Source organism: Hemicordylus capensis, chromosome 6 (assembly GCF_027244095.1).
Source record: "Hemicordylus capensis ecotype Gifberg chromosome 6, rHemCap1.1.pri, whole genome shotgun sequence".
In the NCBI taxonomy this organism is placed as follows: Eukaryota; Metazoa; Chordata; class Lepidosauria; order Squamata; family Cordylidae; genus Hemicordylus; species Hemicordylus capensis.
In genome coordinates, this window is record NC_069662.1 from 49,234,506 (window position 1) to 49,257,749 (window position 23,244).

Sequence of the window (23,244 nt, forward strand, 5' to 3'; positions counted from 1 at the left end):
AATTTACCCCTGCAAGCTATCAGGGAGCACTTCAAACAGAATTCAGGTTTTTCATTGCATGTTAGAGTGCAGCCTGATTTAAATCTGGGGTTAAAAAAACAAAACCCGCTTTTTGAGTCAGTTTTTTTGGGGCAACTTTGAACTTGCAGTAAAGCCTCTCAGGAAACCCGTGGTAAAGTCAGCTGTCTGGGAAAGCTCCCTAGGACTGGACTGTTTGCCTTCTGGTGGCTTTTGCGCCCCAAACTCAGTTGGCCAACCTCCAACGCTACCCCTGAGAATGCCTGCCCTGCTCCTTGCAAGTGTCCAAGATCAGGACGGAGATGAGCGACTGAAGAATTTCATGCAGGTTTTAGCCTGGGTGTGGCTATTTCATAGGGCTTATTTCCCCCAGGCCAGGCTGAAAACGTCCACATTTTTCACAGCTGAATAGAGTTGGAAAGAGGAAGTGTGGGTATGTATTTATGCTCATTCCACTTTTTCCTCTGGCAGAGATTTTTGGATTGTTTTCAAAAACCTGCCCAATCTGTTTCACTAGGAGCAACAGAGGGGCAGAAGAAATGTGTGTGTTCCCAACAGGAAATGATGCCCCTCTCTCTTCCTCTCTCAGCCCTTTTTCAGCTCTCTGAAAAACTATTGTCTGCTTCCCACTGAATTCAGGGATGGTTATTCAGCATTCTAACTTAGTGGTGATGAAGATGCACTCTGCACATGTTCAAAGACACTAGGCCTGTTCACACAGTTGTTTGAATCTATGTTTAATATGAGTTACCAAAACTGAAGTGATTGTGTGAATCTGTGCCAAAGTGGCTTATGGCCAGATTCCCACCGTGCTAATGTTGGTAACTCTCAGAGAACGTCTTCTTTATTATGATCCCCACCACCCATTGAGGTCGTCCGGAGAGGTCCATCTCCAGTTGCTGCCAGCTTGGCTGGTGGCCACACGGGGACGAGCTTTCTTGGTTGCTGCCCCGAGACTATGGAATGCGCTCCCTACTGAGATACAATCCTCTCCATCTCTGACAATTCTTGAAAAGCATTTGAAAACCCACCTCTTCACCCAAGCTTTTTCTGTTCTTTAAAATTTTAAGGTTTTAATTTGTGGTTGATTTTAAATTGTTAAATTGTTTTAAGTTTTCGTATATATTTTAACTTGTTTTATACTATTGTTAACCACCCAGAGACGAAAGTTTGGGGTGGTGTACAAATGTAATAAATAAATAAAATAAAATAAATAACTCACATTAAACCTAGATTCAAATGATTGTGTGAACAGGCTTTCTGTCTTATTTAGTAGTAGTCTTAGTAGAGACTTGATGTGTGAGCACTGCAAGATATTCTCCTCAGGGGATGAAGCCGCTCTGGGAAGAGCAGAAGGTTTCAAGTTCCCTCCCTGGCAGCATTTCCAAGATAGGGCTGAGAGAGACTCCTGCCTGCAACCTTGGAGAAGCCGCTGCCAGTCTGTGAAGACAATACTGAGCTAGATAGACCAATGGTCTGACTCAGTATATGGCAGTTTCCTATGTTCTAGTAGTAGCAGCATTTGGGCTATGGTAGAATCCCTACACATGAAACTGATTACAAGATAGTCACAGTGAGCCCCACTTTCCATGGGTTCAGCTTCCCTGTGGACTATGGATGGTTTTAAATAATTATGTAGCTACTTGGTTCTTCCTGAGATGCCCCAAACTGCTGTCTGTAGCCTCCAGCAACACATTGAAGCAAGTACTACCCCACTCTCACCTGCCCCTACCTGGGTTTCTGAGTGAGTGCAGGAGCATAATACCACAGGCAAGCCCATCATGAGTAGTCTTTTGAAATCATGCCTGTATGTGGCTTTGGACAAGCCAGTAGCTTGCAAGTCTCAAGTGCCCATCACTAAAATGGAAATAATAATCAATTTCATAAGAGCCTAGAAAAAGAGCAGAATTTGGTCTTGGGTGCAGAATTCAGCTCCCCAAGCAGGGGTGTAGATATAATTGAGCGAAAGGGTTCAAAGAACATGGGCCCCCAGCTCCTGAGGGCCCTCCAGATCCACCCCTCCCTATTTTCTTATCTCCTTTCTTATCTCCCTTTTCTTATCTCTGGGGGCCGCCAGAGAGAGGGGTGAACACTGGCCCCATCTCCCCTAGCTATGCCCCTGTTCCCAAGGATCTGCAGTTTCATTTTTCTTCAAGTGTCTAGCCCTTATACCTGTGCAGACAGGCTTGAAAATGTACAGGCAATTCCTCCTGAAATCTTTGAAGCCAGCAAGGAGGTTGCATAAGATGACATAAGTGGTTGGAGGCAGGCTGCAGTGCTGAGGGAGGCCTCTGGACTAGCAAAACCAAAATACCAGAGAACGTCCATGTTGGCAGGGGTTCCGTTCACTGCTACCGTGGATATGGAAACCGCAAATACAGAGGCATTGAGGCAATGGGATCACGACAGTTAAGTTCCCAGAGGTCGGGGAAATGTTCCCAAGGAGGGGGAAATGGCCCTAAAAATGCAGGGGGCAGTGGCCTACCGTGACCACGGGTCCCCAGCAACACAGCAATGCCCCCCCAATAGCAAAAAATTACCCTCAAGTTGTGGGGGGTTTGCCTTTTTTCTTGCAAAAGGAACCATTTTGAGGCTCCCAGTCTCAAAATGGTGGCCAGAAATGGCCATTTCCAGCCACCCCCACCCTGTGGATACACGAGAATTAATCCCTTAGTTGCCGATTCTCCCCTCCCCCCAGTATACTGAGGTCTGGTGCTAATTTCCCAACCACCGATACGTGAAACCACAAGTAGGGAGTCCGCGATTAACTAGGTTAGTGTGGTGTAGTGGTTAGAGTGCTGGACTAGGACCGGGGAGACCCGAGTTCAAATCCCCATTCAGCCATGAGACTTGCTGGGTGACTCTGGGCCAGTCATGTCTCTCTCAGCCTAACCTACTTCACAGGGTTGTTGTGAGGAGAAACCTAAGTATGCAGTACACCGCTCTGGGCTCCTTGGAGGAAGAGCGGGATATAAAATGTTACAAATAAATAAATAAAATAAACGATAAACATTGCCAAAAGTATGCAAAATAAAACATTGAACAAATGTAATACATTTGTATAACCTATGCAGATCGCAGGATTCAACTTTTCTTGCTTCATAATTTAATAATAGTAATTATTATTTTAATACAATGTACACGGATTGCAAGACTTTGTTCCACAGGGTAGCTATTGGGTTTATTTTCATGAATTGTAATTGTGATGTTTTGTACATTGCAGTTGCTATATGTGCTTAAAAACCAAAAGAATTAAATAATCCTAGCTGGAGGATATGTTATGTGCACTCAGATGGGGACTGACTTGTACAGTAAATGGATTCTCTCCCCTCTGGAATAGTAACTGGAAAAGGTGACTCTTTTAATTAAGAAACTGTTCTCCTTTGTGGCAGTGCAACTGCAGCTGGATCTCTCCCACTTCCCGAGCCCAACTCTGTAGGCAATACAAGTCTCTAGCTGGGCAGCAAAATTCTCAGTTTTGGGCTAATTAGGAAAATCATCTAGGGAAACACAATTCCCTTTCTCCCAGTTCCTTGGAATGAAGTCTGGGGGCAATTGTGCTCCCCGCCCCCGCCCCACTTTTTCCTGAATGCAGACTTGTTCCATATAAGCAGGGCTGCAGAAATCCACTAGTCTGTGATGAGTGGAAAATGATGCCTGATGAGTGAAAAAGTCCTGAAGAGTAATGTAGCAACATAGCTTGGCGAGTAAAATATTTTGTCTGGCTGATAAACTGGGCCAACTTTTCTTTGCCCCTGCATATAAGTAAATGGAGTAAGGTCACTTCCCTTAGCTTCTTTCAGTTGTGTGGAAGAAGGAAGAGGGGCTGTAGTTGGGAAAACCCTTGGAGAGAGGTGGGGGGAGTGCAGTCTTCCTCTGGCTCTTTACATAACAACATTCATTTATTTATTGATTGATTTGATTGATTGTTAAATTTGTATACCGCCTTTCATTAAAATAACCCCAAGGCGGTTCAGAAATTAAAACAAGACTATAAAAATTACACAGTTGAAATATTAAGCTAAAATATAAAAACATAGATCTGACTAAAAAGATTTAAAAGACAAGCACAAGATAATCATACAAAATACAAAAAAGCAGCAGTAGAGACAATCGTATAAAAGCCTGGGTAAAAAGCCAGGATTTCACGCACTTTCTAGAAACTGTGATGGAGACCGAGGAGTGAATAGCCACCGGGAGAACATTCCAGAGTCTGGGGGCAGCAACAGAGAAGGCCCTGTCCCACCATGCCAGACAGCCGAGCCTCCCTCATTGTCGGCACCTGGAACAGAGTCCCCTCAGATGACCTTGACAAGCTGGCAGCAACCATAGGAAACAGGCACAATCCCTCCAGTATCCCGGGTCCAAACTGTTAATTTGGTTTGCAGATGCAGGAAAGGACCACAAAATAGTCTGATCTAGTCCTACAGTGGACGTTCTCTGGTAGAATCCAGCTTGACCTTGCTCTCATTTTCTTGCTCTGGCAGTCCCTTCCTCGTTTAACCTACCTACGGTATGGAATTCTCCCCACCTGTCAAATGTTGGGATGGGTTTGAGCTGAAAGGAGGGCATGTGGTGGGACTGAGATGTATTCCACCACACCGGGCCTCTTGGCATCCCAGTTTGGGGAGGACAGAAATGTCCTACTGCTGGGATATCCCTGACACACACATCCTTCCTCGAAGCCACTTTCCCTTTCTTACTAAGCTCCATGAACTTGGTCACTTCCTGTCCCTAAAAATACCTCTAAGTTCCCACTTAATTGTAGGCTTTTCTTAATGCTTCCTTTCCTGCATTTATCTTCTAGTTTCAACTATTCATCAGCTAACTGTACCCGCCTGCCATATTGGCTGACTGCTTTATTCTCTTTTTGTTGTGCACACTGCACCATTTGGTTATTAATAAAAATGAGATGCACTTGGTCAGCAGAGAAGAAGTTGGACCCGAATCTGGTCTCAAGTCCTACCTCTGCTGTCAACTTTTTGTCTAACCAGAGGTCACAATTATGCTCATTTTACAAATTAGTGATAAACGACAAAGGAGAATGGTGTATTACACCATTCTCCTTTGACCTTTATCATTAATTTGTAAAATGAGCATAATTGTGACCAGTCTCAGGGAGACATGATAATAACAAGACTGTAAATTGCTTTGAAGATTAAAAGTGCTTAGTAGTTTTAGTTTGTAGCCAATGGCTCTGATTCAGGATTTAAAATAATGTTAAACTCTCCATACTTCCCCAAGCTGTGAGAAGTTCCAGGGGTAGCATTACCAGGTTTCATTCCTTTGGAGGAAAGAGCACTGAAATATGTCATCTGTTCCAAGCTTTGATAGATATGGCATTGCAAAGGCTGGAGAGAGATTCCCAGCTAACAAGAGGCAATGACACAGCAACCATTTAGAACTAATCGCAAGCTATCAGCCTCATAAGGATGGTTTCACAGCAGCCTGTATTACTTTGCTCCCAACAAACCAGAGGCCTCCCTTACTATGTCACAAAAGCACCCAAACCATTAATCAAAGCTGCTTGTTCAGCAGGTTTGGAAAAGATGCCTAGAGAGAGATACTTGGTAGGCAGATTAAACTTCTCTTGGAAAGTCGCTCAAATCTGAGTGTCTTTTGGAAGCGTTAAACAATTTATCCCCTTAATGTTATAAACATCTGTTGTACCTGCTCTTCATCGGATCTTTCTAATAATCATTTAGCATGCAGAAGACTCCTTTTGAATGCTCAAAGTGCTTCATGTATATCCTCCCAATACCCCTGTAAGGTTGGCTGACATGATTATCTCCACGTTGCTGCTGACAAAAGGCAAGGCCAAGGCCGGGAGAACAGCAGCTGCCTAGAGCCACCTCGCAAATTAATGTCTGTGGTGAGAATTGAACCGGGGCTACCTGGCTCCCAGCCAGTCTCATAGACATTTCACGGTGCTTGCTATATTTGGATTGGCTTCCAGGTGGTGAAGTTGAGCTGCAACAGGGTAGTGCCCTTGGCATTTGGGAAGGTCTTAACTGCTTAATTGGATGTGATCATTATAAAAGCCATTGTTCCCCACTCAAGGGTGGATGCTGACAACTGGTTCTGAGAGTTATATTTAGCTGTGCCCTCTCCCCAAACTGAGATGGAAATAGAACCTACTTCTTCTTTTTCTTCTCTCTCTCTCCCTCTCTCTTGCTGGCCTTTACTCCTCTGCTATTTGCCTTGTGTTATGTAGACTAAGCTGAGTCCGTTTGCTGGCTAATCTGCCATTACTTGCTAGAAATAGATGATGCTAAAGAGCAGAGAATGGAGCCCAGGGCTAACCCTAAGCAGACCAGAGCCAAGCCAAGGCACTCTAACATCTGTGTCAGCATCCCGACAGTGGGTTGTTGCTGAATGCAGCTGCCCCTTTCCTCCAGGCCCACATACTGCCCTTGATGCAGTTAATTGTTGTCTCTTGTTTGTGTCTCCCTTGTTTATTATCGCCACAGCAATGCAGGCAGAAAGGGCACCCACAAGCCTCCCTGGCAGTGTGCTAACGGCCTTCCCCACTAGGGTCCACATAACTGTTTTTCCCTACAGGGAGCAAAGTAGCCAGCTTAAGCACCCCCTGCTTCTGCTCCAGTTGCATTCGGAGCCCTTTACAGCATAATTAAAGCAAATAAAACCCATCAGGCGGCTCTTCATGTGTCTCCTTCATTGCGTCAAGTGTGACCCAGGGCTGCCAAATTTTAAACCGGGCTGACGCTTTCTCCTGTTTCTGTCACTCCACATGAGTTTTTCTCTGTTAACATCTTAGTGTGTTGTCCCTGAATGCATTGCCTGGTCCCTTTTTTGGCATGGAAAAAAGTGAAGCATGGTTGGGGAAGAAGTCCAGGCTTCTTGGCTGCGGTCACAAATAGAATGTCCCAGGTGAGGGGGAGGGATGTGCACGGAACCACCACAGGGAGGCTCGAAGGCCACGGGGGTGCTGCTTTAAGAGCTGGGGAGGGTGCACTTACCCCTCCCGCCACTCCCCCGCCCCCCGCCAGTGTCCATTTCTCTAACAGCTAATCGGGGCAGCAGTGTACCTTCCTGCCGCCCCGTTGCCCAGATATGGCCAAAAGTTCCAGATGTGCCTGCATGTGCTGGCACATGCACGGGCGACGCGCGGGCGCCCGTGCCAGCATGCGCAGGCACATCTGGAACTTCTGGCCATATCCGGGCAACGGGGCGGCAGGGAGGTATGCTGCCGCCAAGCAGCGGGAGGGGTAAGTGCACCCTCCCCCGCTCTTGAACCGGCGGAACCGCTGGTTCTTCGAACCGGTTGGGAGGCCCATAAAGGGCGTCCAAGCCGGTTCTGTGCACATCCCTAGTGAGGGGTTGACGTAATCTGGAGGAGCTTCTGTGGAGCTACCGTCCAATCAGAAAAGCAGCCTGGGAGTTCTCCACACAGCAGGCTTTACCGCGAGTTTTCTGGGAGGCCTTACTGCAAAATCAAGTTTATGCCAAAAACCCAGTCCAAAAAGTGGGTTGTTTTTTTTTAAAACCCCAGATATAAATTGAGCTGTACACAAACAGTTAAAAAAACCCAGATTCTGTGTGAAGTGCTCCCCAATAGTTCACAGGGAGTTTGGGGGTAAATCTGCTCGATATGTGAACACACACCCTCCATTCCCGAGGAGATGCAAGCTGAAGGGCTTTTAAAAGACCAGTGTGAAAAACATCTGGGTGACTTGTGGTTATGTCACCCATTCAAATCTCAGCCCAGCCATAAACCCACTGGGTGGAAATGAGCAATTACCTCTCAGCTTCTGCCTCTTGTCTGTATTATGGAGATTAATACCAGCCTACTTTAGGGGTGTTGTCAGGATTACTGAAATATATGTGGCATACTTTGAACGCTAACAGTGTACTACTGAATTATTGTATGTGATGCATTTTAGGCATTTAGGAAAATGGCTATAAAATACTTCATAGATATTATCACAACTTGGGAGACCCTCTAACCTCCAGAGAACGTTTGTGCTTCTGGGATAAGTTGCTCCGAGTATGACTCCTCTTCTTTTCTCTCCAAATGCTCACCAGCTACAGCGTTTCAAGCGCTCGCTTTCGCTCAAAACCATTCTGCGGAGCAAGAGTGTCGAGAACTTTTTCCTGCGCTCCAACAGCGAGTTCAAGCTTCCCTCTGATGTGCTGCTCAGCCCCCCAGATTCTGTCCCACCCCCATCCCCACCCCCAGCTTCCACCGAAGCAGAGCACTCCCCTCGGGTGACACACAAGCCACTGGTGCCCCTCAAGCCCATGAAAACACACAGCTTCCAGGAGCACGTCTTCAAGAAGCACCACCCTTGCGAACTCTGCCACCAGCTTATTGTAGGTAAGCAGCATGTGGTCTGGGTACTTCTTGCCTTCCTATTTGGACCTCTACACCATGAACCCCAGTCATTCTTCTTTCCTGTGCTCTTCTATCAATTTCGAACTCCAAACATTGTGGTATGGCAAACTGAAGAGACAATCTTTCTTCTGATCTTTTTTTGGGGGGGGTGTATAGCTAATATAAGCATTGGGCTCTGGGGGGGCTTGAAAATGCTTGCTTCAATGAACATTGATGGTTTTTGATGGCTGGTGGCTACTAGCTACCTACACACCTTACCTACTTCAGTAGGGGTTGGGAAGAAAGAGTTGAAATGGAGCTAGTGAAAGAGAGACAAGTTTGAGTTTACAGCAAGCTGAGGAGGAGGATTTGGGGGCATGGGTATCCACAGGACTGGGAGGTGGGGTACTGCATGGGTATCCGGGGTGGGTGGGCAAAGGCTGTACCTATTACCTACATACCTGGTAATAAACCCCATTGGATTCAGTGGGGCTGGCTCAATCTTGTAGGAGAACTGCCTCTCTTTGACCCCCTCCTCTCTCCAGAAGCCCATTGTTGGGGGTGTAGCAGGGAGTTCAAAATGCACTTCCTTGGGAACAGATGTGGCATCGCAGACATGCATTCTCTGTATAGGTAATAATAATAATAATTTGATTTCTATACCGCCCTTCCAAAAATGGCTCAGGGCGGTTTACAAAGAGAAATAACAAATAAGATGGCTCTGCATGGTACTGCATGTTGTCCTATGTTCAACTCATAAAGGAACAGATACTTAAAACAAAAAAAATTCCATGTCTGCAGTTCTCTCTCCATCAAGGAAACGGATCCTGTAAAAGGATGCATCCTGTATCTCTGTGTGTGACATAATTTCAGGCTTTTCCTTTTTTCTTTTTTCTTTTTACCAGCCCTCTCTTTCATTTGCTTTGCACTATTCTTGTTGCACTAGCCACATTGCGAGGGGGGCGGGGGCTGGATCTCATTCCCTGCCTCTGCAAGGAACTTTCTAGCTCCCTTGTGCATGTGTTTTACTTCACAGGAAACTCGAAGCAAGGCCTGCGATGCAAGACGTGCAAAGTTAGTGTGCACCTGTGGTGTTCAGAAGAAGTTTCCCATCAGCAGTGTTCAGGCAAGACAGTAAGTGGCTGAGCAAACCTATTCATGGGGCTGCATCCAAGGAATGGGGCAGAGAGGACCCCCCCCCCCCGCTTTCAAGGCTGCCCAGTAAACTTCACTACAGGGAGGAGCAGCACACCCTCTTTGGGGCCTAGAAACAACTATACAAGAGGAATGCAGACATCACAGGCTGTGCTCTCCACAGTCTAGTGATCTCCACTAAAGGGAGACCAGGCATCAAACATTTTCCATTGCTTAGATGGGCTCATACAGGCTAACTTTACTTAGCTGCCTTTTTCATTGAAGAGCTCACAATAGCATAGGATCTACTTAGAGCCTCTTCCACCATCATTCCACTTTGTTCACAACTTGAGCACAAAGTAGATCGACCATAAAGTGTGCCGTTGAGTCGATGTCGACTCCTAGGCGCTTTCCAGATTAGACCCTGCGACGTGGTCACGGCGAATCTCTGAGGTCTGCTTCCACACTCCCTGTGTTGCGATACCACAGTCCCTACGCTGACAGCAGGGTGCCGTTAAAAACTTGCTGGTTTTCGGGTTGTTAGTTTTTGCAAGACTGCTCCTGCTGCTGGGCACTCTGCTATTTATGTTTTGAATGAACTGAAGCATTTTGCTGATGTTGAGCGACTAATCTAGAAAGCGCCCTGGTGACCACAGAGCCCTGTGGTTGTCTTTGGTAGAATACAGGAGGGGTTTACCATTGCCTCCTCTCGCGCAGTATGAGATGGTGCCTTTCAGCATTTTCCTAGATCGCTGCTGCCCTGTATAGGTGTTTCCCATAGTCTGTGAAACATACCAGCAGGGATTCGAACCGACAACCTCTGACTTACTAGTCAAGTCACTTCTCCGCTGCGCCATTGATTGTATGAGCTGCTAAATACTTTTGCCTCTTATGTAACGCACAAACGGTATCCTAAGGCCAAAGACGCGTTGCAGTCAGCATGTCATTGGTCCTTCTGTGCTACATCTTTGTTTCCTAAACAGCAGCCAGAGGGGTGGGGAATCGGGCTCAGGATTGCAGTGTGGGGAACAGGAGAGTTAGCCCTTTGCCCCTGCTGTGGCCCCAATCTGGATAGGCCTGCCTGATTCAGTGCCAATGGCAGATTCCTTCTGACGACAAATAGGGATAGGTGCCCTGATCAGGATCATGGCACAGGCAAATGGACATTGGAATCTGCTTTCTACTGAGTCAGACCACTGGTCCATCTTTCTCAGAACTGTCTACCCTGACTGGCAGCAGCTCTGCAAGGATTCCGGCAGGAGTCTTTCCCAGCCCTACCCAGAGACGACAGGGATTGAACCTGGGAACTTCTTCAAGCAAAGCAGGTGCTCTACCAATGAGCTACAGCTGCACTCCCTAAAGCATTAAAGCCCCTCTCCCCCCACACCACAATCCTAATTCTGATCCTCCCCTGTGGCTAGGAAACACACATGTCAGTGCTGTGCTTAACAAGCAAGTTGGCCCCAAGTAACTATCATGAGAAGCAATAACGAGAGGAGAGCTGGTCTCGTAGTAGCAAGCATAACTTGTCCCCTTAGCTAAGCAGGGTCCACCCTGGCTGCATATGAATGGGAGACTTGATGTGTGAGCACCCTTAGGGGATGGAGCCGCTCTGGGAAGAGCAGAAGGTTTCAAGTTCCCTCCCTGGCTTCACCAAGATAGGGCTGAGAGAGATTCCTGCCTGCAACCTTGGAGAAACCGCTGCCAGTCTGTGAAGACAATACTGGGCGAGATGGACCAATGGTCTGACTCAGTATATAGCAGCTTCCTATGTTCCAATCCTTCACTTTCTTACTGCCTAGCAATTCTTTACCAGAGCAGGGCAGTGTACCAGCAGTCTGCAGGATGATTCACATGATTCTTGTCTCTGTTTCTCAGCAGGCAACCTCCTTCCGGCGCAATCTCAGCTCTCCAATGCTGGTGCATGAACCACAGCCACAGCCAGCAACCACCAAGGAGTCTCCCCCTGCAGGTGAGAATGGAATGGCCTACAGAAATCTGGCAGATCATAAGTATGTTGACACTCTGACTGTACCTCAGCCACTGGGGAAAAAAAAGCAGTGAGTGCCGTGGATAAAGGCTTTCCAGATCTACAACTTGATAGATCTGCCTAACAAGATGGTGCTATTGGGCATCTTTCCAGAGGCAGGTGTTTGACTCACAGGCCATTCCAGTTAAGCATGGCAGAAGAGTACTTTAGGTTTCACAGAAGCCAGCTCTGTCTGCATTTTGAAAGTGGGGGCCAATAGCAGTCTGGTTGGTTGATATCTCCTTGCACATTCCATGAGCAATCTTTTAACCCAACATTGTTAAAACTAGATCAAGATACTTGTCTGAGCCAGAATTATTTCCCAAATCAAGTCTTGGTCTTAGAACACTGATGTAATTAATGAGCATGTGCAGAGTACCTTCCTCACCAGCTGGGGGCCCTCTAATCGTCATGTGCTTGAGTTCAGAAAGGGCAGGTCAAAGAGGGTCTAGCATATAGGCATGTCTCCATTTTAGAAAGTGTGTGTGTGTGTGTGTGAATGAATGGGTTTCATGTAGGGTGGGTTTACAAATAAACAAAGCTACACTTTCACCCCCATATTTGAGGATCCAGATCTGAAGTGGTCTTCCTTTCACCAGCAGGCCCCAGCAGGAGAGTGGATCCTGTTTATGAGACCTTGCGTTATGGCACTTCACTGGCCCAGATGAATCGCTCCAGTTTCAGCAGCACCTCGGAATCTCCCACCAAGAGCCTGGTATGGTCCCTTGAGCTAAAGGTGGTACTTTGGTAGCCTGAACAGATCACTGATGGTGACTCAGTAGAGCAAGCTAAGGCTCCCCTGCTGTTGTTGGATTACAACTCCCATAATCCCCCGCCACATTTAGGAACATAGGAAGCTGCCTTATACTGAGTCAGACCATTGGTCCATCTAGCTCAGTGTTGTCTACTCAGACTGGCAGCAGCTTCTCCAAGTTGCAGGCAGGAATCTCTCTCAGCCCTATCTTGGAGAAGCCAGGGAGGGAACTTGGAACCTTCTGCTCATCCCAGAGGGGCCCCACCCCCTAAGGGGGATATCTGACAGTGCTCACACATCGTCTCCCATTCAAATGCAAACCAGGGTGGACCCCACTTAGCAAAGGGGACAATTCATGCTTGCTACCACAAGACCAGCTCTCCTCCCTTTTGTGACTGGGGATGATGGGAGTTGTAGTCCAGCAACAGCTAGGGGACCTCTGGTTGGCTACCCCTACTATAGAACTCTGAGAGTCCTGTGTGCAAAACCAGAGAACGTTTATCGGCGGGATTTGGCTGGAGGAGTTTGAGGATCACTGGAAAGAGGAGGAGCTTGTGAACAGAGGATGTTGTCCTAGACTGATTCAGAATATAAGTTAGTATTGTCTACACTGACTGACAGCAGTTGTTGGAGGTTTTCAGACAAGAGTCCTCCCAGCCCTGCCTGGAAATTGCCAGGAACGGACCCTGGGACATTTTGCAAGCAAAGTATGTGGCCTGTCATGGAATATAGGTAATATTAAATGACTGGCTATTGAGTAGAGCCTCGTAATTAATCATGAAAGCAATACATGTAATTTTTTCCATTAAGCTGTATTTCAAAGGTGAGCAAGTGCAATGTGTTTTCCCCAAGGGGAAAGCTCCAGTTCTACTTGCTATTTGTAAATGGAAGATTACTAAAACCTAGTAATTAACAGGATTGAGGGGATGTGATGACCTTCCCCCGTCAGCTATGTTTCCCAGAGAGATGGGCTGCGAGTTACCCAGTTCAAAAGTCATCTTTGTCCAATAAGTGCATCATTAATGCCATTTTCCCCCCAAATTGGATGCCTGCAGGGTGCAGAGGCTGGGAAAGAGCTCTTCCCTGGAGTCAAGCTTCTGAAGTGCAGCTCAAATGACTGTTCCCATATTACTAAGGTCACACTGCAAAAGCTTTTGCCTACGTGATGTGACCTTAGTGATGTGGAAGGAGCTCTAGGGAAGAACCGGAATTCAGTTTTGGTACCTAGAGGGCACCCCCCCCCCAATTGCTAAGAATGGAGAAGGTTAATTTATATTATTCCATGGTATTTTGACTGGGCAGCTGTAGTTCCAAACAATGCAAGCCACCTGAATCCTGTAAGCAGAAGCCTTATACATGACCATAGCAAAAGTATCCCCACACACTATTAAAATACAATTTACTTTGAGTCTTAAACACACATACTGAAGTTCTGCTCAACCCTTTTGCCTCTTGTGTGTGTTGCCACCTTTTCACACAATGTTCACGATTAAACTATGGAATTCTTTGCCACAGGATGTGGTGATGACCACGAGCTTGGATTATTTTAAACGGGGTTTAGACAAGTTTATGGAGGTCTTTCAATGGCTATTAGTCTTGATGGAGGCAGTTTGGGGTTGCCAACCTGTGGTACTCCAGATGTTCCTGAACTACAACTCCATCATCTGCAGCTATGATTTATTGGGGCTGGGGATGATGGGAGTTGTAGTTCAGCAACATCTGGAGTACCACAGGTTGGCAACCCCTGCTGCAGGCGATCTCCAAATTCAGAGGCAGGATGCCTCCAAATACTAGTTGCAGGGGAGCAACAGCAGGAGATATGTCGATCTCCTGCTTGTAGACTTCCCAGAAGCATCTGGTGGGCCACTGTGGGAAACAGGATGCTGGACTAGATAGGCCTTGAGCCTGATCCAGCAAGCTGCTTCTGATGTTCATTATGTTCTTATCTCTCCTAGAATGAGAAAGATGAAGTAGCTGAGGACACAGAATGTGGTGGGCAGACAACGGAGGAAAGCCAGGTCGATAATGGTGAGCAAGCCACTATTCTTAGCTCATAGGGACCATTGCCACGAATATGAATACGATGAATATTTACATACTGCTTTTCAACAAAAGTTCCCAAAGCAGTTTACATAGATATAAATATATAAAATGGCTCCCTGTCCCCAAAGGGCTCACAGTCTTAAAACAACAACAACGTAAAATAGAGACCAGCAACAGCCACTGGAGGGATGCTATGCTGGGGATGGAGAGGGCCACCTCGGATTGGCGGCAGATTTCCCCAGAATCCCTGATGGCCTCAAGTGCTCATAATATATCTTTGGTTGGGAGGCAGTGAGGGTTAGGAGGAATGTATATATTGGCACTCCTTGCAGGTTGTACAGAAGGAATCAGCCTAGTAATAGTGCATGCACTCCCTGAAAACTCTCAACGCTTGACATTTCTCTCTCTTGTTTGTTTCAGTTTTCTCAGTGCCAGCAGAGAGTGAGTGCACTACATCGGAGGAAAAGAGTCCAGGGCAGCAGGTGCAACATTTATTCACTTCCTGCGCATACCCACTTCAGTTCCCAGCCCCACCCACCACGCATAATTCCTGTTTCTGACTCCTTTCAGATAACCCAGGCCTAGTGTCAAAACTGGCAAATCTTGTAAAGCAAAGAGGTCGTTTTTCACACAGTGATTTTGTATTTTCTTTTCTTTTTTCCCTTTTGGTCTGTTATGATTTAATGTGTTGTGTTTTTATTTCATGTTTAAATGTTGTGTTGTGAGACACCCAAAGAAAAAAAAGCAGTTTACATAGAAAAAGAAAGAAGGTGGTTTCCTGTCCTAGAAAGAAACCTAAGATACAATCTCACAATCTAAGAAACATATATGAAATATTAAGCATATATGAAATATATATAGAGAGAGAGGAGAGCCCTAAAAACATTTGTTCGGCCTGGCTTTTCAAGGTTTTTAAGTTCTTTAAGTATTTTTAATTTAAACACTTCTGAACTGTTTTAATTTTGTTTAATTGTTTTAAGTCATTTGTTTAAAATGGTGTGTTTGTTTTTTACTTGCTGTGCACCGCCAGGAGCCCTTGGATGGGGTGGTATATTAATGTAATGTAATGAAATAAAATAAAGTAAAGTAAAATAAATAAATTATAAAGCATATACAAAATATTAAGCATATATGATCTTTACAGAAATAATTTTATCTGTTGTTTAGAACAAAGTTAGGCAGTCATGATTGTATTTTAATTAATTGTATTTCAGTCCTGCTTTTGCACATAAAGAAAATGCACTCAACGTAACTTTAGAAATAAAGACACAATAAAAGCAATTAAAAAACCAAAACATTTATTTAAAAAAATACTATAGGTAAAACAAACATTATTATCAACAATAAAAATAGCTGCAATCTGTCTATCATCTTTAAAAATGAACTCTAGCCCAGAGTGTGGGGAGGTGGCATTGTTTTTATTTTTCACTAGAGCTGCAAATACAGATCGCAGCTGACCCACTAAGATCATCAGTAGACCGCCTTTTACTTCTTCTGATGTTTAAATTATATGACAACTCTTGTGTAAGGGTGCACTGCTGTGCTCAGGGACATCTCACCAAGGAAATACCAGCATTCAGGGAAGTCAGACAGGGATGTATCCTGGCTCCGCTGCTATTTAACTTCTGTATTAACTCTCTTGTTCCCCATTTAGGCAATCTAGACCAAAGGTTCTCAATGTTGGGTCCCCAGATGTTATTGGACTTCAGCTCCCATAATCCCCAGCCCCAGTGGCCTTTGGTTGGGGATTATGGGAGTTGAAGTCCAATAACATCTGAGGACCCAATGTTGAGAATCCCTGATCTAGACCATCATCCATCAAAATTAGCAGACAAACATACTTCTATATGCAGCTCATGCTTTCGTTCTCTCGCAAACTCCAATAGGCCTAAGAAGAGTTTTGCACTCTCTTGCTACCTATTGCGATGAACAATCTTTAGAAATAAATTATACCAAAACTAAGATCTCGGTGTTTGCGAAGAGACCAAGGATTTAGACCTGTTCACTAAATGGACATAGGTTAGAACAATTTAAACATTTCAAATACCTTCGTGTAATCTTTCCAGGCTTCAGGCAGAAGGGGTACGCATAGAGAATATGTAAGGCAGAATGCACACAAGAGTGCACAAGCAATTCAATCCTTCCACCGCTCTAGGGGCGCCCAATTTATCCCCTCCACAGTAAAACTTCTTTTGGCTGAAGTATGAACACAGCTCCTATATGGAGCTCAACTTGGAATGTGCTCTAACTTCTATAAGGTGGAATCTGTGCAATCTAAGTTCCAGAGGAAAAATTTTCGAGTACTCTGGTGAGTGCCTCCTGTCGTCCTTTGTCTGGAATCAGGACTGCTTAAAGTGGAGGCCAGAGCATGGATTAATATCTTTGAATTCTGGCTAAAGCTGGTCTTCTACCCCATAGGTTTAGCTCCACTTGTGCTATTGGATACCTACCACTCCAGGTGGAAAAGAGAGTTGGAAGAAAGGTTGCATCATTGTGGTTTCTCCCCTTCTGCATTGATAACTCTGGGGTATAAAAATGCCAGGACCAACCTTGGACAAAGAATATATGATATGGAGTGCCAAATTGACCAGGGCTCTATTCCTGTTGGTGTCCATTTGGGCAACCTAGTTCTGAGTTCCAACCCTGCTAGATATCTAAACTTGATAGCTGTACCAGAATACCACAGAGCTTTGACACAGGCAGTAGTGCTCTTACCCCTGGACTTCGGGGCCGAAATCCAGGACCTCCACACCACCTGGGGCCCCCAAATCCTCTTTAGTCTGTCCTGGGTGGTGTGGTCATCACTGGCCTGCACTGTGCTGGGCAGAAGAGTGTGATTGTGACCTATGCTGGGTATTCTAGAGATGGTGGAGTGGAGGAAGAAATATGTGGGATGGGCATATTTATTTATTTATGTATTTAATTTATATTCTGCTTTTCATTAAAATAATCTCCAAGCAGTTTACAATATAATTAAAACAATGCATAATTAAAATACAAAGGTACAGATGATCTCAAATACATAATACAAAAGTACAGATAATATAAATATAAAAATAATTTCTATATAAAAATTTAATAACCCATAAAATAATAATATATCACACAAAGTAGAAGCAGCAAAAAACAATACTCTCATTCAAAAGCCTGGGTGAAGAGCCACGTCTTTACTTTCCCCCCTAAAAACTGTCAAAGAGACTGAGGACCGGATTTCAGCCAGGGGAACATTCCAAAGCCTGGGGGCAATGACTGAGAAGGCCCTGTCCTGCGTGCTCAACAACCGAGCCTTTCTCACCATCAGCACGCGGAGCAAAGCCCTCTCTGATGATCTGGTCCAGCAGGCAGAAACCTTTGAGAGCAGGCAGTCCTTCAGATATCCAGGGCCCAAACCATTAAGGGCTTTATAGGTCAAAAACAGCACCTTGAATTGGACCCGGAAACAAATTGGTAGCCAGTTACGCTCTTTCAGAGTGGGTGTAAAATGATCCCAACAGGCAGCTCGGATACAATCCTAGCTGCCGCATTTTGCACTAGCTGCAGTTTCCGAATATTCTTCAAGGACAGCCCCAATATGTTAAAGGCCTGGGGGGCGGGCCTCCAAAGGCCTTTAGGTGATTATGCTTAACTTGCAGGGAGAGCTCCAAAGGCCTTTAGCCCCCCCCCCCCCCAAGGTCTTTAGGTGGTGATGCTTAACTGGGGGGGGGGGGGAGAACGCGCTCCAAAGGCCTTTAGCTTGCCACAAAGGTCTTTAGGTGATGATGCTTAACTTGGAGTGGGTGGCTGAGTGGGGCTACAAAGGCCTTTAGGTCTAGACTCCAAAATTACCTAGGTGCACCTCTGTTCACAGGCACGATGTAATGCCTTGCAAACATCAGTCCTGAAAGGGAGATATCAAAAAATCCTCTACAAAGAACATACTTGTCTCTGCAACCTGGATATTCCATGTACTTCTTTATTGTCAGTTTTACCAAGATATACAACATAAATATATAACTCCTTTTATTAGCTGTCATCCAGGTTGTACAGATTCTTTTTATCTCAATTATCTTTTAACTGACCAGAATGAATCAAGATCTTATAATGTGGCTAAGTTCTGTTTAATAGCCAGTAAAATTCACTGGGAGTTCATTAAGAATCAAATGTAGCTGATCTGTGTATTTAATCTATGTATTTAATCACAGTATCATAACCCTGCTAGTTTACTTTGCTGGGCTTCTGTTTGTAAATTGTACTGGTCTGCAACTGTAATAAAGTAGTCAGTGAAAAGTTCCCAGCTGACCCCAGAAATACAGCTTTGGGAGCAAAAATGGCTAAGGCCTGCAACAATATTTCTGAGCACTGCCTTCTTATGGGCTTTTTCCTTCTCCTACAGGCAGCTCAGTGCTCTGCACGCAAAGATGTCGCACCCATGTACTCCTATGTATCTCTTTACAAGTTTCTGCCTCAGGAGAACAACGACCTACCCCTGAAGTGAGTAATCTCTTGCTCTGTCATACCGATCTATTGGTTCAAAGCATGAGCTATGAGCTCGTGGGTCCCGGGGTCATATGTCCATTCACGCATGAGAACATGCTGACCGACTTTAAAGTAGTCACTCTCTCTCAGATTCGGTCCCTGCCCCCAAATTTGGGAATTGCCAAAGACTCCAAGTTGGTTTACAACTGTAATAGACATCATAAAAGCATAAAAAGTGTAAAATGTCCATTCCTCCGGCCTTCGCTGTAACAGCTGCTGCTGTTCTGGCTTTGATCACTGTTGCTCCTTGAATGTTCCACAGTGACTATAGGGCAGAAATAGCACCTCCCCAGAAAAAAGGGAACCTAACAAATAGGGTAGGTATCCCCAGTAGTTTTTGTCCTGAGGGTGGGGGTGGAACTTTTCTCACTAGAGCAGCTGGAGCGTCTGCAGCTCTTGGTTCCTCCTCCATAGGCAGGGATGTGCCGAAACACGATTCGGCTTCTGAATCGTGGCACAATCTGTTTAAAATAAAGGGCTTATGCAGCTCCTTTAATGCAGAGGAGAGCAGGTCCCTCCCTGCTCCTCTGATCGCCACCATTGCAGTAATCCCGGAACTCCCCCTAGCTATGCCTGCGTGCTGGCATAACTGGGGAGCACCAGGATTACTGCAATGGCGACAACTGGAGGAGGAGCAGGGCTGGACATGCTCTCCTCTGCATTAAAGGGGCTGGGTAAGCCCTCGATTTTAAAGGGATTGTGCAGTGATTCGGAAGCCAAATCACGTTTTGATCACGTCTCTAGCTTAGGAAAGATCTGGAGAGACAATGATGGAAAATGCACATGAAGTGCTTTGAGGGCTGCCTTGGGGGAAAGTACTATAAAAATAGGATTATTGTGTAAGGTGTGATTTTGTGAGTATTCCCACTGCTGTTGGGTAATGAGACATCTTCTGCGCCATAAGATGCCCTTGTATATAGGGGCCCTTCTGGGATCCATCCCATTGCCCCCATGTCCCAAGATGACAATTGCAAAAGGGAAGGAAAGAAATTGTATGGGTACAGCATTGTCTTCCTGTTACCTTCTCTGGAGCTAAACCAGATATTCTCTGTCCCTTCAGGCCTGGAGATCGAATTATGCTGGTAGATGACTCCAATGAGGACTGGTGGAAGGTGAGCAGAACTGAGGTGGGGAAAGAGCAATCAGTTTGCATGGAATGAAAGAATGTTTGATTCATTGTTGTAGTGTGGTCTGTGGACTGGCTCTTTTCTTTGCACTCTCTCTACATCCTGGTGGAGCTACAACCTCTGCTGAACCTCTTATCAGGACCAAGTGGGATCTTTGGCAATTCCCAGACCAATCAAGAAATTGCCAGCTTGAGAAATTGCCAGCTTGCCAATCCTAAGTGTGCTTCTTAGCCAATAGGCTGCTACCTGGATAGGGTGGATTCAAAGGAGAAGTCAGAGGGGTGGGGATACCTATCCCATGTTCTGATTGGCTTTCTTCCTTGAGGGTGGGGTCAGTCACTGATCAGAAGTCAGGGAAGATGGAAGATTGCTGACATGAGTGACAGCATATCAGCCAAAGATTCTCTTCAACTTGAAACTTCGTCAAAGACTAAATCTGCAGATTGCAAGTAGTCTGAATATCACAGTAACCTCCCAGGGGAACCCAGAGTAACGTGGTCAAATGATTGCTACCTTGTCCCTGCAATCCCTTGGGCCTGCAGTTATATAACAGGAAGTTTTATTCATCAGGAAAGAATTTTCTCCTACTGGATACATTTAACAGGAGCAGTGTCCCATGACTGATCTTAGCAAAAGAAGCTGGAAAGAGTGATGGATGCCAAAACTGCTCCAGAACTGGGGTGGGGGTGGGGATGGGAAAAACTGGGTGGGTGGGAGGAATTCTAGGTTTTCTAAAAGTTCTGCTAAAAGCTGGTGTCCAATTCTGGCAGTCTTAATTTTTATTTATTATTTTTATTTTATTTATTATTTATTTTTATTTATTATTGATATCTCGCTTTTCAACCTGATCAGACTCCCAAAACAGTGTACAGCGTAAATAATAATTTAAAAGTACAATATTTAGATTGAGGTATATGTTTGAATCTTGCTGCAGATGGACTCAGAGGCTGGATGATGCAGCCTTTCTGTTGCTATGCAGCCTTTAGGTCTCTGTGTCAGCTGATGATGTAATCCAGGGTGCAGAAGATGCCACCTATGGGGCTGGCTGATACATAATTTGGCAGCTAGGGAAGGGAAAGTGTGTGTGGGGGGTGGGGAGGATGGTTCTGGGAGAAACCAACTAAAGTGGTCATTACCATCAATTTTTCCATACAAATTATTTCTCTGTCATTCAAATATGATAAGAACAGCCCCTACTGGATCAGGCCCAAGGCCTATCTAGTCCAGCATCCTGTTTGACACAGTGACCCTGAGAAGCCCACAAACAAGAGGTGAAGGCATGCCATCTGTTCTGCTGTTGCTCCCCTTCAACTGGTATTTGGAGGCATCTTGCCTCTGAGGCTGGAGGTAGCCTATAGCCACCAGACTAGTAGCCACTGATAGACCTGTCCTCCATGAATTCATCTAAGCACCTTTTAAAGCCATCCAACCTAGTGGCCATCACCACATCCTGTGGCAAATTCCATAAATTAATTATGTGCTATGTGAAAAAGTACTTCCTTTTGTTGGTCCAACATTTCTTGGCCTTCAGTTTCATGGGATGACCCCTGAGAGGGAGAAACATTTCTCTCTGTCCACTCACTGTCCTCCATGCATAATTTTATACACCTCTATTATATCTCCCTGTAGTCACATCTTTTCTAAACTAAAAAGCCCCAAATGCTGTAGCCTTGCCACATAAGGAAGGTGCTCCAGGCCCCGATCATCATGATTGCCCTCTTCTGCACCTTTTCCAGTTCTACAAAGTCCTCCTTAAGATACAGTGACCAGAAAGGCATTATAATATCATTATTTTAATTTTCAATCCCTTTCCTAATGATCCCTATCATGGAATTGGCCTTTTTCACAGCTGCCATGCACTGAAACAACACTTTCAACGAGCTGTCCACCACAGCCTCAAGATATCTCTCCTGGTCAGACACTGATAGCTCAGATCCCATCAATGTATATGGGAAGTTGGGGGTTTTTGCCCCAATATGCATCACTTTACGCTTGCTTCCACTGAACTGCATTTGTCAATTTTTCGCCCACTCCCTCAGTTTGGAGAAATCCTTTTGGAGCTCCTCACAATCTGGATTTCACTACCCTAAATAGTTTAGTGTCATCTGCAAATTTTGCCCCTTTGCTGCTTACTCCTCGATAGTTTATGAATAAGTTATAAAGCACTGGTTCCAGTACAGATCCCTGGGGGACTCCACTTCTTACTTACCTCCATTGTGAAATCTGTCCTTTTTTCCCTACCCTCTGAGGTCATTCTGATGAGGTCATTCTGAGGTTTTCCTACCCTCTGAGGTCATTCTGATTGTAGGCGGGGCGGGTGGAGGCTTCTCAAAACTTGCCTGTCCCCTGCCAACAATCTTAGAGGTCTGGTGGGTGCGCACTCTGTGCTCTCACATGACCAGCCCTGCTCCTTTCAGCGCAGAGCAGGGCCGATCACTCTGAGGCCAGGACTCATTGTCCCAGCCTCCAAGAATCCCACAGTTCACCATGCAAGTATGCGGTGCATTGTGGGAATCCCCCAGCGATGGGAGAGCACCTGTCACTGTGGCAGTGCCAGCTACCAGTGCTGACCGACAATCAGAGAAACATGGTTAAGGGAGCGCTCACCCTCTTAACTTCATTTAAGAGGTGGGCTTCTTTGGTGGGTTTGCCACTGAGGCACCATCAGGACCTAGTCAGCTCCCATGGGTTCCCACAGGCAGCCAAGCCCGGTCTTAGCTGCCCTTGCTCAGTATTGGCTGATTGTGAGAACAGCCTCTCTGTTTTCTGACCTTCAACCAGTTACCAATCCACACATGAATCTGTCCCCTTATCCCATTTCTGCTAAGCTTACTCAAGAGGCTTTGGTGGGGAACTTTGTCAAAGGTTTTCTGGAAGTCTAAGTATACTATGTCAACTGGATTACCTTTATCCACATAGCTGTTGACACACTCAGCGAACTCCAAAAGGTTAGTGAGGCAAGACTTGCCCTTGCAGAAATCATGCTGGTTCTACTTCAGGAAGGCCTGTTCTTATATATACTTAACAATGTTGTCCTTAAGTATGCTTTCCATCCATTTACCCGGCACAGAAGTTAAGCTAACCAGCCTGTAGTTGCCTGGATCCCTTTGTGAAAATTGGAGTTATATTAACTACTTTCCAGTCCTCTGGGACAGAGCCTGATTGTAGGGAGAAGTTACATATTTTTGCTAGGAGACCAGCAATTTCACATTTGAGTTCCTTCAGTACTCTAGGGTGGATGCCATCTGGCTGTCATGATTTGTTAACTTATAGTTTTTCAAGACAGTTT

At 45.5% G+C, this 23,244-nt stretch overlaps 1 protein-coding gene across 4 annotated transcripts in view; it reads left to right on the forward strand.

Annotated features, from left to right (window-relative positions):
- Window positions 1-23,244, forward strand: part of STAC2 (SH3 and cysteine rich domain 2) — a 71,536-nt gene that overhangs the window by 25,408 nt on the left and 22,884 nt on the right. For 3 of the 4 annotated variants that reach the window (XM_053263998.1, XM_053263999.1, XM_053264001.1), the window contains 8 exons: window positions 8,065-8,356; window positions 9,390-9,487; window positions 11,366-11,459; window positions 12,116-12,231; window positions 14,226-14,298; window positions 14,734-14,795; window positions 18,686-18,783; window positions 19,889-19,940. In XM_053263998.1, the coding sequence (XP_053119973.1) occupies window positions 8,065-8,356; window positions 9,390-9,487; window positions 11,366-11,459; window positions 12,116-12,231; window positions 14,226-14,298; window positions 14,734-14,795; window positions 18,686-18,783; window positions 19,889-19,940 (885 nt within the window). The remainder of the gene's footprint in view (window positions 1-8,064; window positions 8,357-9,389; window positions 9,488-11,365; window positions 11,460-12,115; window positions 12,232-14,225; window positions 14,299-14,733; window positions 14,796-18,685; window positions 18,784-19,888; window positions 19,941-23,244) is intronic. The other variant, XM_053264000.1, reaches the window with a different exon arrangement.